Source organism: Bos mutus, chromosome 26, assembly GCF_027580195.1.
Source record: "Bos mutus isolate GX-2022 chromosome 26, NWIPB_WYAK_1.1, whole genome shotgun sequence".
Lineage (NCBI taxonomy): Eukaryota > Metazoa > Chordata > Mammalia > Artiodactyla > Bovidae > Bos > Bos mutus.
The window spans coordinates 20,518,423-20,538,056 of NC_091642.1; the positions used below are offsets into that span (position 1 = coordinate 20,518,423).

At 36.2% G+C, this 19,634-nt stretch overlaps 1 protein-coding gene across 3 annotated transcripts in view; it reads right to left on the minus strand.

Annotated features, from left to right (window-relative positions):
* Nucleotides 1–19,634, minus strand: part of SHOC2 (SHOC2 leucine rich repeat scaffold protein) — an 87,509-nt gene that overhangs the window by 43,932 nt on the left and 23,943 nt on the right. For all 3 annotated transcript variants that reach the window (XM_070363596.1, XM_070363595.1, XM_070363597.1), the window contains exon 2: nt 10,689–11,613. In XM_070363596.1, the coding sequence (XP_070219697.1) occupies nt 10,689–11,391 (703 nt within the window). In that variant the 5' untranslated portion in view covers nt 11,392–11,613. The remainder of the gene's footprint in view (nt 1–10,688; nt 11,614–19,634) is intronic.

A 19,634-nucleotide genomic window follows, 5' to 3' on the forward strand; every position in this document is an offset into this window, starting at 1 on the left:
TTTGGCGCTCAGCTTTCTTCACTGTCCAACTCTCACATCCATACATGACCACAGGAAAAACCACAGCCTTGACTAGATGGACCTTTGTTGGCAAAGTAATGTCTCTGCTTTTGAATATGCTATCTAGGTTGGTCATAACTTTCCTTCCAAGGAGTAAGCGTCTTTTAATTGCATGGCTGCAGTCTCCATCTGCAGTGATTTTGGAGCCCCCCAAAAATACAGTCTGATACTGTTTCCACTGTTTCCCCATCTATTTCCCATGAAGTGATGGGACCAGATGCCATGATCTTAGTTTTCTGAATGTTGAGCTTTAAGCCAACTTTTTCACTCTCCTCTTTCACTTTCATCAAGAGGCTTTTGAGTTCCTCTTCACTTTCTGCCATAAGGGTGGTGTCATCTGCATATCTGAGCTTATTGATATTTCTCCCGCCAATCTTGATTCCAGCCTGTGCTTCTTCCAGTCCAGCATTTCTCATGACGTACTCTGCATAAAAGTTAAATAAACAGGGTGACAATATACAGCCTTGACGAACTCCTTTTCCTATCTGGAACCAGTCTGTTGTTCCATGTCCAGTTCTAACTGTTGCTTCCTGACCTACATACAGATTTCTCAAGAGGCAGATCAGGTGGTCTGGAATTCCCATCTCTTTCAGAATTTTCCACAGTTTATTGTGATCCACACAGTCAAAGGCTTTGGCATAGTCAATAAAGCAGAAATAGATGTTTTTCTGGAACTCTTTGCTTTTTCCATGATCCAGCGGACGTTGGCAATTTGATCTCTGGTTCACCTGCCTTTTCCAAAACCAGCTTAAACATCAGGAAGTTCACGGTTCACGTATTGCTGAAGCCTGGCTTGGAGAATTTTGAGCATTACTTTACTAGCATGTGAGATGAGTGCAATTGTGCAGTAGTTTGAGCATTCTTTGGCATTGCCTTTCTTTGGGATTGGAATGAAAATTGACCTTTTCCAGTCCTGTGGCCACTGCTGGGTTTTCCAAATTTGCTGGCATATTGAGTGCAGCACTTTAACAGCATTATCTTTCAGGATTTGAAATAGCTCCACTGGAATTCCATCACCTCCTCTAGCTTTGTTCGTAGTGATGCTTTCTAAGGCCCACTTGACTTCACATTCCAGGACGTCTGGCTCTAGGTGAGTGATCACATCATTGTGATTATCTGGGTTGTGAAGATCTTTTTTGTACAGTTCTTCTGTGTATTCTTGCCACCTCTTCTTAATATCTTCTGCTTCTGATAGGTCCATACCATTTCTGTCCTTTATCGAGCTCAGCTTTGCATGAAATGTTCCCTTGGTATCTCTAATTTTCTTGAAGAGATCTCTAGTCTTTCCCATTCTATTGTTTTCCTCTATTTCTTTGCATTGATCACTGAGGAAGTCTTTCTTCTCTCTTCTTGCTATTCTTTGGAACTCTGCATTCAGATGTTTATATTTTTCCTTTTCTCCTTTGCTTTTCTCTTCTCTTCTTTTCACAGCTATTTGTAAGGCCTCCCCAGACAGCCATTTTGCTTTTCTTCATTTCTTTTCCATGGAAATGGTCTTGATCCCTGTCTCCTGTACAATGTCACGAACCTCATTCCATAGTTCATCAAGCACTCTATCAGATCTAGGCCCTTAAATCTATTTCTCACTTCCACTGTATAATCATAAGGGATTTGATTTAGGTCATACCTGAATGGTCTAGTGATTTTCCCTACTTTCTTCAATTTAAGTCTGAATTTGGTAATAAGGAGTTCATAATCTGAGCCACAGTCAGCTCCCAGTCTTGTTTTTGTTGACTGTATAGAGCTTCTCCATCTTTGGCTGCAAAGAACATAATCAATCTGATTTCGGTGTTGACCATCTGGTGATGTCCATGTGTAGAGTCTTCTCTCGTGTTGTTGAAAGAGGGTGTTTGCTATGACCAGTTCATTTTCTTGGCAAAACTCTATTAATTATGCATAGAAAACAACAACAACAAAAAAAGGGAATATAATAGAAAAAATAAAGACATCAAAAGCAGGTTTTTTTTTTTTAAATACCAATAAAAGCAATATCAGGAATGAATGAGAGACATAATAATACATATTCCAAATTTCAAAAGTATAATAAGGAACTAAATGAACTTTAATTCAAAAACTTTAATGCCAAAAAATTTAACAAATCAAAAGACAAATGCTCTGACAGATTTAAAACTACCAAAATTCAACTAAGAAGAAAAAAAAAACCCAAATAACTTTCCATTAACTTGCCATTTAAAACCTTTCTACAAAGAAAACCATCCCAGATTACAAGACTCTTAAATTCTTCTAAACATTTTAAAGGAGTAAAAGTTTGTCGCTCAGTAATGTCTGCCTCTTTGCAACTCCATGGACTACAGCCTGCCAGGCTCCTCTGTCCATGGGATTCTCCAGGCAAGAATACTGGAGTGGGTAGCCATTTCCTTCTCCAGGGGATCTTTCCAACCCAGGGATCAAACCTGGGTCTCCTGCATTGCAGTTGGATTATTTACCATCTGAATCATTTGAAAACATAATACTAATTCTACACAAACTCCTCCAGAACATAAAAGAGGAACTCCTCCCAACTCATTCCACAGTATGAAGCCAGAGTTGCCCTGATAGCAAACCATTACAAAAATGAGAAAGGGAAAAAAGGAAATTACAGATAATATCCATGAGGAGTACAGATGCAAAAATCTTCAAGATTTAGTAAATTAAATCTAGCAACATACAAAAAGACCCTATTAAAATGTATCTAACAGGCACTCAAATATTAGGAAATAAATAATTTAGGTTTATTTCATAAGTTGTGGCTTACCCTATATTATCATTTGACTCATATTAAGGACACGACTGAGCGACTGAACTGAACTAAAGGACATTTACATTTTTAAATTAACTCTTGTTCCTGAACTTATAGGGTCATTTTTCAAACATTCAGAGCAATAAAAACCAAATCAAATCTTACTAAAATACATATGCAAAACAACACAATTAACAAGGGCTGGAAATTTTTATTACACAAGCTTGAACAGATTTAGGGACTTATATCAGAATACACATTATTTTATTTGTATAAATTTGTATTATAGGCCTAATTCTCCCTTTCACTCTAAAGAAAACTTTAGTAATTCTTCTAAGCAAGTGCTTCTGTAACTAAGCAACATAGACAACACTGTGTGTATTCTTTAATGGCTAGCATGCTATCATTAGAGCACAAAGACTGCCCTCTTCCCTACACCACAGCAGAGTGGGAAGTCAAATGTATCCTCTGGTTCAGTCAGATCTTTCCAAGATGGTTCAAATGCTGTTTTTCCCCTCTGTTATCTCCTCCTTTAGCAATAATAACAACTTTTCCAGGTTTCTGTTGTTTTAGTGAAACACCGGACAATTTGACAATGGCACCCCACTCCAGTACTCTTGCCTGGGAAATCCCATGGACAGCGGAGCCTGGTAGGCTACAGTCCATGGGGTCGCGAAGAGTTGGACCCGACTGAGCAACTTCACTTTCACTTTTCACTTTCATGCACTGGAGAAGGAAATGGCAACCCACTCCAGTATTCTTGCCTGGAGAATCCCAGGGACGGAGGAGCCTGGTGGGCTGCCGTCTATGGGGCTGCACAGAGTCAGACATGACTGACGTGACTTAGCAGCAGCAGCAACTAAATTAACAGTTCATTTCTAGGTCTGTAAGGTTTCTTGCTGATTTCCAGTGAAAAAAAGTTATTTATTAACAACTATGAATTCCCTTTCCTGATTTCTCTTGCCTGCCAAACTAAGTTACTCATTAGCACTTGTACAAAACAGTCAAATGAGATCATTAAATAATGTTACCTGGACCATGAAAGCAACTGCAGCACCCCTGACAGTCCTGAGAGAATTTCAAGAATTTTAGGAACTAAGGGTTACAATTTGAGTTAATATTAAAAATTGGGTAATAGTGTTGGGCTTCATTAAATTCACTTCAAGCCACATTTATTGAAAGTATTGGTCACTCGGTCATGTCCAACTCTTTGCAACCCAATGGACTGTAGCCTGCCAGGGACCTCTGTCCATGGAATTCTCCAGGCAAGAATACTGGAGGGGATAACCATTCCCTTCTTCAGGGTATCTTCCCGACCCAGGGATCGAAACTGAGTCTCCTGCACTGCAGGTAGACTCTACCATCTGAGCCACCAAGGAAGCCCTTCAACATTTATTGAAAGCCTACCATTTATTATCTAAAAAAATTTACAGAAAATTACATAATAGGGAATTAAAATCTCTAAGGTCTCTTCGATATTTAAAAAAACTGATTCTTAGTATTTTTTTATATATTGATTATACACATATATACATTTATTATATATTACTTGACATAAAATATAACTGCAGTACTGTAGTATAAACAGTAGAAAACTGATTTTGTTTTCAATAAGTGTTAATGAGTCATATGGGTTAAAAAATTGCTATTTCTAATTTCTCATATATCTGAATGCTGTGAGAGTTTTTTAAATGGGTAAAAATGATCTGGGTTCTCAAAAAGCATGTATAACATAGCAGATCATTCTCTAAGACAATTTACCCACTCAAAATTGTGTACAATATAAATGATCTAGCACTTCACTGAACAGAAAATATAGGATGAATATTTTTTTTTTAAAAAGATTCCCTCTAACTTAGCTATTTTATAAAGAATAATGAATAGGAGGAAACTTTAAAGAGAAGAAATTTTAAAACTAGTCTTTTAATTCACTGAAGGAAAAGTTCTAGAAATATTGAATGAATGTCTAGTGCGTGCTTAGTCACGTCCAACTCTCTGTGACCCTCTGGACTGTGGCCCACCAGGCTCCTCTATCAAAGGGATTTTTCAGACAAGAATACTGGAATGGGTTGCCATTTCTTTCTCCAAGGGATATTCCCGACCAAGGGATCCAACCCAGGTCTCCTGCATTGCAGGCAGATTCTTTACCCACTGAGCCATGGGGGAAGTCCTATAGTATTACTAGTAAGAAACAAAGATGGAGTTTATTTCTGGTTTCAAAGAGTAATCATTTCCTTTCTAGAAGAATAAAACCCTTTAAAACTTCATTGTTCAGAATTACCTGAACTAAAGTGACAGATTATTCAAAATGAAAACCTGATAACCTTTACTCTAATTTACTGAAGCAAAAAAAAAATTTTACAAAAGCACATCTCTAACATGAAACTCAAAGGAACCAGGCAGGGAAGAGGATGGGGTAAGAGAGTGGTTATTTATTGTTTTCCCTCTGAAAATATGACTTCTTGAGTGTCCTGGTGTTCAGTGAGGAGTCTTTTTCAAGATTAAAAATGGTGAAAGGAGATGTGGGCAGGAAGAATGATATACTGGTCTAAAAGAGAAAGCAATGCCTAAGGTTTCCATCTATCTATTTAACACAAAAAGATAGTACATTTACTTTATCTGTCCACACCTTATCATACAAAAGGAAAAAAATAAATTCAGTATCACCAAATGAAGAGTTTTCCTGACTATTCTCTAATATATTATGATCTTCATATGTCTTTCAGTATCCTTTCACTGTTTTATGCCAATGTTCACCCACGTGAATATGCATCATTGGTATCAAATCACATGGCATTAATAAAGATGTCATTAATACTTAAACAGGTATTCAGTTTTTAATATAATTTCCTTATAAACACAACAGAGCTGCTAAATTTCAAATATGCTAAACTAAATACTACTACGCTATGTTTCACAAATTTCAAATTTCTCATACTTATCAAATATACTGCTGAACAAACCAGATAGCATGAATCAAGGTTTTATACTCATAAAAACAACAAAGAATAAGTACCATGTGTGTGTGTGTATATATATATATATATATATAAAAATAATGTAGAGCTAAACTTCTAAAAATGCAAGTTTAACAAATGGTAATTAGTATATATAATGAACATAATGAAGTGTACATTCTCTTGTTATGATCTTCAACAATAAGTCAAATTACATTAAAGATGTCGAACTTTTCAAAATGTCAAATTCCATTTCATTTGATCTTGGTGCATGAGTCTTTTTAATAAGCATTCTTAAAAGAGCTCAGGATTTGCAGGAGGGTGGGGGGGGGTGCTATAATTTAAAAATCAGAAAAGCAAGATCTGCATCATAGAAAAGTTATTTCTGTCTTTCCTTTAAAACAAAAGATAGCTTTCAAAAATTAAAAACAAATCAATAATCACAGAACTATAAATAAAAAACATATGAGATACCACTTCACACTCATGGAATGGCTACATTAAAATAGCTAACACAAGTGTTGAGGATGTAGAGGAATTGGAACCCTCATACACCGCTGATGGAAATGTAAGATGGTGCAGTAACTTAAGAAAATAGTCTAGTAGTTCCTCAAAAGATTAAACATAGAGTTACTATATGACTCAGTAATTCCTCTTCTAGGTATACACCCAAGAGAAATGAAAACAAATGTCTACACAAAAACTTACACACAAATGTTCATAGTAATTTTATTCCTAACAGTCAAAAGGTGAAAGCAACCCAAATGTTCAACAACTGATAAGTAGATAAATAAAATGTGGTATAATATACAATGGAATATTATTCAGCAATAAAAAGGAACAATATATTGATAGATGCTACAATCTGGATGAATTTTGAAAACATTTTGCTAAGTGAAAGAAACCACTCACCAAAGACTATATATTTTATTATTCCAATTATTAGAACTGGAGAATTCCATGGACAGAGGAGCCTGGTAGGCTACAGTCCACAGGATCACAAAGAGTCGGACATGACTGAAGCGACTTAGCATGCACACACCACAATAGGCAAATCTACAGAAACAGAAAGTAGATTAATGCTTGAATAGGTCTAAGGGGTTGGAAGAAAATGGGGCTGGGGTGGGGTGATTGCCAAAGAGTACAGAGTTTCTCTCTGGAGTAATGAAAATGTCCTGTAATTGTTTGTGATAGTGAACAACTTTGTGAACATGCTAAAAAACCACTAAATTGTATTCTTCAAATGCATTAATCATACGGCATGTGAATTATATCTGAATTAAGCTATTAATCTGTCAACATGTCAGCAAATTTGGAAAACAGCAGTGGCCACAGGATTGGAGAAGGTCAGTTTTCATTCCAATCGAAAAGAAGGGCAATGCCAAAGAATGTTCAAACCACCATACAATTGCACTCATTTCACATGCCAGTAAGATTATGCTCAAAATCCTTCAAGCTAAGCTTCTGCAGTACATGAACTGAGAACTGCCAGATGTACAAGCTGGATTTAGAAAAGGTACAGGAACCAGAGATCAAATTACCAGCATCTGTTGGATCATAGAAAAAGCAAGGAATTCCAGAAAAACATCCACTTCTGCTTCACAGACTAAAGCTTTCAGTGTGTGGATCACAACTATAAAAAATTCTTAAAGACATGTGAATACCAGACCACCATATATGTCTCCTGAGAAACCTATATGAAGGTCAAGAAGCAACAGAACCAGAGATGGAACTATGGACTGGAAAAGGAGTGTGTCAAGGCTGTATATTGTCACCCTGCTTATTTAACTTATATGCAGAGTACATTATGGGAAATGCTGGGCTGGATGTATCCCAAGCTAAAATCAAGACTGCCAGGAGAAATATCAACAACCTCAGATATGCAGATGATACCACTCTCATGGCAGAAAGCAAAGAGTTACCAAAGAGCCTCTTGAAAGTGGAAGAGTAGTGAAAAGGCTGCCTTAAAACTCAACATTCAAAAAACTGAGATCATGTCATCTGGTTCCAACACTTCACGGCAAATAGAAGGGGGAAAAGTGGAAAGCAGTGACAGATTTTATTTTCTTGGGCTACAAAATCACTGCAGATGGTGACTGCAGCCACAAAATTAAAAGATGCTTGCTCCTTGGCAGAAAAGCTATGACAAAGCTAGACAGCACCCTAAAAGCAGAGACATCACTTTGCTGACAAATATCCATATAATCAATGGTATGATTTTTCCACAGTCATGTATGGATGTGAGCACTGGACCATAAAGAAGGCTAAGCACTGAAGAACTAATGCTTTCCAATTGTGGTGCTAGAGAAGATTCCTGAGTCCCTTGGACTGCAAGAGGATCAAACCAGCTAATCCTAAAGGAAATCAACCCTGAATATTCATCGGAAGGACTGATGCTGAAGCTGAAGCTCCAATACTTTGGCCACCTGACATGAAGAGCTGACTCAACTGGGAAAGACCCTGATGCTGGGAAAGACTGAGGGCAGGAGAAGAAGGGCACAACAGAGGATGAGGTTGTTGGATGGCATCACCAACTCAATGGACATGACTCCAGGAGATAGTGAAGGACAGAGAAGCCTGGTGTGCTACAGTCCATGAGGTTGCAAAGTCAGATGGCATCCACTTCTAGACACTGGAAGCAGTACAGTGAGACCTAGAGTCAAACTGTGACTTTGCCAACTTCTTACCATATGACCTTTAGTAAATTATCTAATCTCACTCAATTTTCAGTTCCTTTCTCAGCATAGAGAAAAGTACTTATTTCACTGGATTACTATAAGAATTTAATGAGATAACAAAGTTACATGTAAAAAACAGTGTATGTTATACAACATACTGTGCTCAAACAACAGCTATTCATATTATTCCAACTATTTTATTTTTACTAGACCTTTATTTTCTTATTCCCATAAGGAAATACATAATGCAGACTTCTGCAAGGTTTGTCCCAAATCCATGCATCTAAAGTAAACCTTATAAATTTTAATTCCTTATAAGAAATATTATTTTATTCTTTAAAGTAATTTACTTTCTATCTGATGCCTTGCCTGGAATATGAATGACATTTATGAAGTTACTATTTTCATAGAAATACAGAAATTAAAAGAACACAAAATTCAATGTCACTAATGGTTGGGGGGGTACTCATAAAAAACAAATTCAGTGTTTATTTTTAAAATTGCAAATTTAGAAATAAAGGTCCAAAGATTAGGCAGCCACAAAAATCAACCTAATTAAATAAAATTTGCCAATAAATGCATTACTTTATAGTAAAAATATTTTATCCATATGCTTAAAAACAAAGTGAAGTAAATTTAAAGTCCAATAAAATAATTTCCTGTTTAAGAAATGAATGTTCTTAATTCCCAGGTAATTTGATAACATTTCTACAGAAAGTCCTTAATGAAAAACTCTCATATGAATGAAAGTCAACATTTTAGACTGAAGTGTAACATGCACAAAACATTAAGTACAAAGACAGCAAATAACATTTTATATGTCTACCTAAAAATTCAGCATTACATTCCCCAAAAACTTATAATTCTATTCTACAATGAATCACATAAACAGGTCAAATTTTGATCAAATCAAGTACAGAATCAAAAGTCATTCAACAATCACATTCCTATCTGAAAACATGGAAAAGAGCCTTTCCACTCAAATTTTCAGGAATATTTTAATATCTTATAAGTGTGTCACACTTTATAAATCTTTGAGAAAAATCAATCATGGATTTCTAAATATATTTAATTAAACCAAAATTAAATTAAGATTTTAAGTTTCTGGCTAGAGCTAAATATAATAGAACACCATACCTAAAATATAAATTACATTTTTTTCAAAGCTAAACAAAAAATTTTTAAATGCCCACAGAGTATTGTATCTCTACAAAGCTCCACAGCCTAAAAACAAAGTTTCTTTTATCACTCGTAAGACCAGCACTTAAGGCAACAATATATTTAACTAACCTGTTTTATTCAGAATAAATCTTTCACCCACAAAAAAAGAAACTTATCTTTAAAAGTTACATAATCAATTTTTATGTCAAGTTTTTGAACTCTCATAAAAAGGGCCTACAAAGACAATACCTTTATCAATTTCTCAAATCTGGTAAATCAACAGTTTACTATATTCCAAAAGTTGCTGAAAAAATTTTAATTAAAAATATCAAACAAGTAACTTTTTACTGACTTGTTTACACATGTATATTTCCTATTTTTTTATCCATCTATCCATTCTTTTAAAAGCATTCCCCCTTTTTTTAGTACATATAGCTTTAGGTGTAAAAATAAGAATGAAAGCTATCAAAATACTAAGTGTTGACATTAACTATAGCTGCCTCTGTACTTTTCTGCATCCTCAGAGTGTTTTTAATGAACATGTAAGTATTTTCAAAATGAAAAAATTTTTCAACTTGCTTACCACCCAGCTTATTCACAAGACTCTTACATGCCAATCTTTTGTGGTAAATTAGGTAGAAAAGAGATGTGAATTTAAACAAACATTTTCAGGTAAAAAGGAAAATGTCAGAAAATGGGAAAACATAGCCTTAAAGCGTCTTACATAATGCTATCTGTAAATACTTTAAAAGCAGATGGTTAACAACTAAAAACTTTGCCAAGAATTTTTTTCTGCTTCAAATTTACTATTTCCCAATGAAAATGAAAGTAGATTAGTTTTGTGTGAAAAAGGCCCAATTGCATTTACGTTCTAAGTCATTTTCTAGGTCTATAAAATGATCTCAAACCATGTACTATTAATATCATAAAACCGATTAAAGCAAGCTAAAGACAGAACTTAGAAACTAATTAGTTTTTTTTTTTTTTTTTTTAGGCAAGTTATTAGACACTTTCTGATATGGAAAAGAACTCAACGAAACTATTTAGCATAATAAATACTATAAATAATAAAAGTAATGCAAGGCCTCTTACCAATTTCAGCAGGTAGTTGTTTGATTTTGTTCTCTCGAATGCTAAGCATGCTGAGTTTTGACAGGTTTTTGATGTCTTTTTCCACAGTAGTTATACGATTAAAGCGAAGGTAAAGAGTGGTGAGAGAATCTAGCCTATACACCACTGAAGGAATTTCTCTCAGTTTATTATGCCTTAAATCAAGCATCCGCAGCTTCTTCAAGTTATCGAGAGAGTCAGGCAAACTGGTAAGTGAATTTTCACTTAGAGCCAGTGTCATGAGATTTACTAGACAGCCCACTTCCGCTGGGAGGGACTGTAATTTGTTGCTATATAAATAAAGTTCTGTTAATTGAGTCAACTCCTTGATTGATGATGGCAATATGTGTATAGACCTCTTGGATAAGTCCAAACGCATTGAGTTCTCTTCTCGGCATTTGTTGAGCTCTTTAATCACCTCTGCATTGCTAGACTTTTTTCTAGTCCCAGGTGCTGGATTTGGCCGTTTGATCGTATTATCAACCGAAAAAGCCACCCCTGGCTGGGCAGCACTGGAGTCCTTCTTTCCATCTTTGGCATCTTTCCCTTTGGTCTTAGGTTCTTTTTCTTTGCTCTCTTTCCCAAAACCTCCAGAGGCTTTTGCCTCTTTTTCTCTTTCCTTGGCTGATGGTGCTTTGGGATCTTTCTCTTTAGAGTCTTTTTCTTTTCCTAAACTACTACTCATGGTGACTCAAGCTAGGGCAAAAACTACATGAACTCCTTTTATTTACCAACAAAAGAAATTCAAAGATGAAGAGACAAAGATCCTACACAGTCAAAAAAGGTGTTGGCTTGAAGAAGTAATCTCCATCTGTTACATGCTGGATCTAAAACCACTATGCCCATTTCTGATAACTCATTCCAACTGGTAAAATGGTGCTGGTCAATCAATGATTCATTAGAATTCCTGAAATATAATACAGAGAGAGTATTAAATTACTTTAGGTTATCATTTATAGTAAGTAAATTGGTGCTGCAAACAATCTTACTGACAATTTTGCTATTTTCCTATGATTTGAAACAGTAATAATATTGAACACCTTCTACTTTACAAAACCCATTAAAAAACTAAAAATTAATAAAACAGATTCTAACTTTGAGGAATTTACAATCTAACAGGAAGTGGTAAGATAAGAACAAGTAATCAAAATGCAAAATTCTAAAGTGATGAAACATGGAGAAATCACCACAGCAGCTAATGTCTAAGTAGTTTCTATGAACAAACACCACTGCAAGGAATTTACAAACATTAATTCTATATCAGCCCTGAGATAAATCCTTACCCCTATCTTACACACAGGGACAACTGAGGCACAGAAATATCTTTAAATAACCAGCTCTGTGATCTTGGCAAAGTAATGAAACTAAGATTCCAAAATGGTGGTACACTCCCTACATGCCTAACTACTACAGTAAAACTGCTATATCTGCAGCTAATTAACAAACAGTTTCAAGCAAAAGGAAAGACTTGAAAGGCAATCATGACAGAATGGAGAGCAGTGGAGTAAAGGAACAAAATTGAGATACATATGGAAAACAGCAAATACATCAGGAAAGGGGCTCTAAGTACCCCTTTTGAGAAACAATAACAGAGCAATATCCATGAAACCTATATTCTAGGAACTGAAAAGGTAACTTTTCAGTTGACAGTGAGAAGGATTAAGGGTTCTTAGAAACAGGAACAGTTCACTGGTAAAAATGACTGACCAAAATGACCCACAAAGGTTGAAAATACAAGGGGAGATGGAAGTAAGACAACACTAGGCTAATATGATCTATTCTTGGTATAAGACTAGAATGTTGATCATCACATTTAATAATTAGTTACTCAGAAAAACACATCAATAAGCCACATATACTAAATATATTCCCTAGTCTTACCTTAAATGTATATGTGAAAGCTTTACAATACTAAATTTAAATTACAATAAAAGACTTCTGATTCCATACAAGTTAGAATAATAATAATTCCATACAAGTTAGAAAAATATTCTGTTTTTCACATTAATTGTAACTTAAAACCCTGACAAAACACATGAAGCAACTAGCAGAATATTCTGAAAGGTAGATACAAGAAGACAGACTGGTAGTAAAGGACAAGGAAACCTGGAGGACTGCAGTCCATGGGGTCCCAAAGAGTTAGACATGACTTGGTGACTGAACAAGAAGAACTAAAGAACAAACAGAGATAAATACAATAACTGAAATGAAAAATACACTAGAAGGAATCTACAGCTGAATAACTGAAGTAGAAGAACAGATAAGTGACATGGAAGACAGAATGGTGGAAATCACTGCCATGGAAAAGAAAAAATAAGAATAAAAAGAAATGAAGACAGTCTGAGAGACCTCTGGACAACATTAAATGCATCAACATTCGCATTATAGGGGTCCCAGAAGGAGAATAGAGAGAGAATCAACCTGAGAAAATATCTGAAGAGATAATAGCTAAAAACATCCCTAACATGGGAAAGGAAACAGTCACCCAAGTCCAGGAAGCTCAGAGAGTCTCAGGCAGAATAAACCCAAGGAAGAACATGCCAAGACACATAGTAATTAAAGGGAAAAAAAAATTAAAAGCAACAAAGGAAAAATGATAAATAACATACAAGTGAATTCCCATATGGTTATCATCTGATTGATTTCTCAGCAAAACTCTGCAGGCCCAAGGGGAGTGGTATGACATATTTAAAGTGATAAAAGGGAAAAACCTACAACCAAGAATATGCTAGGAGTTCCCTGGTGGTCCAGTGGCTAAGACTCTGCAATCCCAGTGCAGGGACCCAGGTTCGATCCCTGGTCAAGGATCTAGACCCCACATGTCACAACTAAGATGTGATGCAGCCAAATTAAAAAAAAAAAAAAGAATACTGTACCCATCAAGGCTCTCAGTCAGATGTGACAGAGACATCAAATGTTTTACAGACAAGCAAAAGCTAACCAGCACCACCAGACCAGCTTTGCAACAAATGATAAGGGAACTTTTCTAGGTGGGAAACAGACCAGCAAACTTAAAACAACCTTGCACATATATTAGACTGCTATATCAAAACCTCATGGGAACAACAAATCCCAAAACTACGATAAACAGACAAAAAAGAAAAAGCAGTCTAAACACACAAAAATGGTCATCAAACGGAAAGAGAACAGAAGAGGAAGGGAAGGAAAAAGGCCTATTAAAAACAAACCCAAAACAAGTGAGAAAATGGTAATAAGAACATACATATTGATAATTATTTTAAATGTAAATGGAGAGCTATTCAATAGATGTAAAAAATGAAATTAGAACATTCTCTAACATACACAAAAATAAGCACAAAATGAATGAAAGACCTAAATGTGAGACCAGACACTATAAAACTCTTACAGGAACACATAGGCACTTTCTGACATAAATCGCAGTGATATCTTTTTCAGTCCATCCCCCAAGAGTAGTGGAAATAAAAACAAAAATGAACAAATGGGACCTAATTAAATGTAAAAGCTTTTGCATAACAAAGGAAACCATACAAAACAAAAAGACAACCCACAGAATTGGAGAAAATATTTGCAAATGACATGACCAACAAGGGATTAGTTTCCAAAATTTACAAATAATTCATGGGGCTTAATATCATCAAAACAACTCAATCAAAAAAGGGTATAAGACCTAAATAGACATTTCTCCAAAGAAGATATGCAGATGGCCATGAGGCACATGAAAAGATGTTCAACATCACTAATTATTAGAGAACTGCAAATCAAAACTACATTGAGATATCACCTCACATCAGTCAGAATGGCTATCATCAAAAAATTCACAAACAATAAATGCTAGAGAGAGTGCGGAGAGAAGGGAACTCTCCTACACGGTTGGTGGGAATGTAAACTGGTATAGCCACTGTAGAGAACAGTATGGAGGTTCCTTAAAAAAACGAAAAATAGAGCTATCATAAGATCCTACAACCCTACTCTTGGGCATGCATTAGAATCCGAAAGGACACAAGCACCCCGATTTCTGTACTGTTTACAACAGCCAAGATATGGAAAAAACCTAAGTGTTCAACGACAGAGGACTGGATAAAGAAGATGTGGTATATATAACACAATGGAATAATACTCAGCCATTAAAAAGAATGAAGAAATGCCACTTGCAGCAGCAAACATGGATGGACCCAGAAACTGAGTGAATTAAGTTAGAAGGAGAAAGTGAAATATGATACCACTTCTATGCAGAATCTAAAAAAATGATACAAATGAACCTATTTACAAAACAGAAACAGGCTCATAGAGAACTTATGGTTACCAGGGAAGCGTGGTGGAAAGAGACAGGTAGGGAGTTTAGGACTGACAGGTACACACAATTATATTTAAAATGGATAACCAACAAGAATCTACTCTGCTCAATATTATGTAACAACCTAAACAGGAAAGAGTAGCTATATATATATGTATAACTGAATCACTTTGCTGTACTCCTGAAACTAACACAACATTTTCACCCACTATATTCCAATATAAAATAAAAAGTTTTAAAAAGACATAAAACATATAAATTGCATAATGATAAAGAATGGTTCCATCTGTATAATGTTTCAATACATACAAATTAATATATATGGTTTGTGAACACATTTATCATACCATGGACAGTCCTGTCTTTTTTTTTTTCTTTTTAAAAATATTTTTGACTTTGAACCAATATTGTACTTCTCATAGTTTTAATTTGTATTTCTTGACATTCATTTTCAAATGTTTGTTGGGCCTTTGTATTTCTACTTGTGCAAATTTTTTAATTCTTTGCCAAAAAAAAACAAAACAAAACACCATACATTTAGACACACAAAGGATTGAGAAACATCAAATTCAGGATGGTGGTTTCTAAGCTGTGGTTCCAAGGTGGCTTCTAAGTTGCAGTTGTAAAGACAACTAAGTAGAACGCTAACCCAATGTTTGACAAGTGGATTTCAGTAGAGTCCAAAGTTATGTTTTCATTTTGAAGCAAATGGGCAAATGAACTCTGAGTCCTCTTCTGGCTGTATGAAAGATTTAGAAAGCCATCTTCTTCTACTTATTAGAAGAATATTTAACAAACTATGAGAAATAACACCTATCAAACTGATTAAAAACTAAAAAAAGAATTGTGCTGGTGAGGACACAGAGACACTTATACTCTCATAGACTGCTGATGGGCATACAATCCAGTAAAAACTTTGAAAATGTCGCTTCTTCATAATATGATTAATTTGGCATTTTTGTTTGAATAAAAATATAAATGTATGTGAGAGTTACAAATCTGTGTAATAACACAGAAAAAAATAAAAGAATACACCCTCAAACTGTTCATTTAACTGCTTACCTCTCTCTCTGGAAAAAGATACTGGGTGATGAGAGAGAGAGAGAGACAAGAAAAGGAAATGCCAGGGAATGAGGTAAAGAAATTGAAGTTGAGACCAAATCATAAAGGGCCATGGACACTGAGCTTGAGTTTGGACTTTGCCACAAACTCTTCATCTAGGATCTTACACATATCACATGGAGAACACTGGTGAAACAGATATGCACTTTGAGCCTGACTTATCAGGAAAGGAACTTACGTATCTACATCTGCCTCAGTCTAGCAAATCTGTTATCAAGTCTTCAGTTAAACCCTTTCCCAAAAAAGCAGATCCCCATTGCCTCTGCTTTTACCTGCCCAATCCTAATGGTACAAGACTTGCTCCCTCTTTTCAGATAGGTTGAGAAATTTATAAACTACTATCACACGATTATATTTGATTTCCAAAGTGACCATCTGTTAAGCAGGCACCCCAGGAGTGTTACTCTCATTAACAGATGAGACTTTACTGACCTCTCTCCCCTTCCTCCCTCCCTCCCTCCCTCCCTCCCTCTCTCTCTCTCTCTCTCTCTCCCCTCTCCATAACCCTTTCTATCCTTCCCTGTTTTTCTAGTCCCCCGGTCCTAGACACAGGAATCTGGTTGAAGGGCCTTCAGCCTGAGCTGAGGATTGGAGACTGATCACCTCCTCTTGGCAGAGAACTCGAATTCTGGTCCTGGTCTTGTCTGATTTCTGGTAGGGCCGAGTTTCCAATCCTGCCTTCTCTGGAGGCCCAGGGAAAAGTCCCATAATGCCTGGGTATCTGTAGGTGGCAGGGGACGTCTGTAAGGCCACCCCTTTCGCTCCCCCTCTCCCGCCTCCTCCCCCTTCTTCTTTCAACCTGGCTTCCTTTCCTCCCTTGAAATCTTTGATGTTAGTACTTGGATCTGAAGTTCTGTGTCTCTATAGGAGGTTTTCTGAGAGACCGATTCTTGTATTTAAGGGCTTCCCTGGTGGTGCAGAGGTTAAAGCGTCTGCCTGCAATGTGGGAGACCTGGGTTCGATCCCTGGGTCGGGAAGATCCCCTGGAGAAGGAAATGGCAACCCACTCCAGTATTCTTGCCTGGAGAATCCCATGGATGGAGGAGCTTGGTGGGCTACAGTCCACCGGTCGCAAAGAGTCAGACACGACTGAGCGACTTCACTTTCACTTTCACCTTAACTAAGGTTTATGGAAGTTAAATTATCTGCCCAACAGCATGGTGGGAGTCTGACAATAATAACACTAGAGGTAGCAGCAGATAATGTTTATTTAGTACTTACTACTTGTCAGGCACAGTGCTAAATGCTTTTAGCTCTTATCTCATGAAGTCCTTGCAACAATTCGGAGCCAGATTAACATCCATTTATAGATAAGGAAACTAAGGCTCAAGAGTAATCAAACAACTTGTCAAAGATCACACAGACCATAATTGACTAAGTCACAAGGCTAACACAGTTCCAACTCCAAAACCCATGTCGTAACCACTATACTATCTCATAATACATTAAAGGGTTATACGTAACCATGTAAATAATCAGGTTGACACAGGAATCAAGGTTTTAACAGAGCAAGATTGAAAAAGGTAGGATTGCTTTCTATAGTCTTAAGAAATGCTAAATTAAAAAACCCAATACAGAAAATCTAAATATCTTTACAAAATTATTCTCCCTCCATATAGATCACACTAGTAGTTTATTACGGAGAAGGCAATGGCACCCCACTCCAGTACTCTTGCCTGGAAAATCCCATGGACGGAGGAGCCTGGTGGGCTACAGTCCATGGGGTCGTGAAGAGTCGGACACGACTGAGTGACTTCACTTTCACTTTTATGCATTGGAGAAGGAAATGGCAACCCACTCCAGCGTTCTTGCCTGGAGAATCCCAGGGACAGGGGAGCCTGGTGGGCTGCCGTCTCTGGGGTCGCAGAGTCGGACACGACTGAAGCGACTTAGCAGCAGCAGTAGTTTATTAACAAATCTGAGAAACTGAGAAATTTCTAAGCAAATGAGAAATTTCTTCCATGTATTATTATATGCCTAAATGCATAATTCATATAACTTTCAACTCAACAAGTTCAATTATTTTCTACTGAGTGGTATCTTCCTGAAAAGTATGATAAAAAGAATATATTTTATAAATTAATTTTAATTCAGTACCTTACAGTTTAACTCTACCACCAATTAGCTCTACTTTTCCATTAACAGAATATATAAATGTTTCAATAACTGGCCACTAGAAAGTGATAACACAGCTCAATTTAGAAAAGAGCCTGACTCATACATCCGTGGCCCATGCACTAATTATTAAAAACCAGTACTGACTAGTCCCTTCTAGTAATAGTGTCATAGGATCCAGCAATCCCACTCCTGGACATGTATCAAGAGAAAACCATAATTCAAAAAGATACACATACCCCGATGGTCACTGCAGCACTATTCACCCTAGTCAGGTCGTGAAAACAATTTAAATGTCCATCAACAGAGAAGATGTAATATATATTACACAATGGAATATTACTCAGTCATAGAAAAGAATGAAAAATGCCATTTGCAGTGACATGGATAGAACTAGATAGTGAGTGAAGTAAATCAAAGACAAACAGCATATGATACTGTCTGTATGTGGAACCTTAAAAAAAAAAAGTACAAATGAACCTATTTAGAAAACAGAAATAGAGTCACAGATATAGAAAGCAAACTTATTTTTACCAAGAGGGAAGTGGGGGGGGGGATAAATTGGGAGGTTGGGAGTGACACACACACTATATAAAATAGATAACTAAAAAGAGTCTACTGCATAGCACAGTGACCTCTACTCAATACTCTGTAATGATCTATAATGGGAATAGAATCTTAAGAGTGAATATATGTGTACATATAATTGATTCACTTTGCTGTACAGCAGAAATTTATAGAATATTTTAAAGCAACTATTCTCCAATACAAAATTTAAAAAGAGTACATGCTTATTTTCTAACTATTTTTCTCTTGCCTAGGATAAAGAGAATTATTCCCATAAGTGAGGAGGGGGAACTGGATGTTCAGAGACTTGAGGAGTTCTAGCTATATTAAATTTGACTCGCCTTATAACCTAACTCAGTCTCTCTCCTGTATTCTAATGTTAAATGTACATATCTGCTAGCTAATTTCTGATCTAAAGGAATTTGGTTAAAAGTACTATTGAAAAACATAGATTTTTGCATGATACAGGATGCTCAGGACTGGTGCACCGGGATGACCCAGAGGGATGTGAGAGGGGGGGTTCAGGATGGGGAACACGTGTACACCCATGGCGGATTCATACTGATGTATGGCAAAACCAATACAATATTGAAAAGTAAAAAAAAAGAAAAACATAAATTTTAAAGGGGGAAACTACTGTACTTCAAGGATTCAAAGAGAATTCTTTGGGAATCTATACAAACTCACTGCTACCTAAAAACAAACAGGAGGAGGGACTCAGTGGCAAAAACAGTAGATCAACTGCAAAGAGTCTTCAAGGACAAAAAAATATGACCAAGAATACTGAGTTCTAACAATATAGTTCAGTATAAAAACAGGTAAATATTATTAAACATGTAAGAACTGAA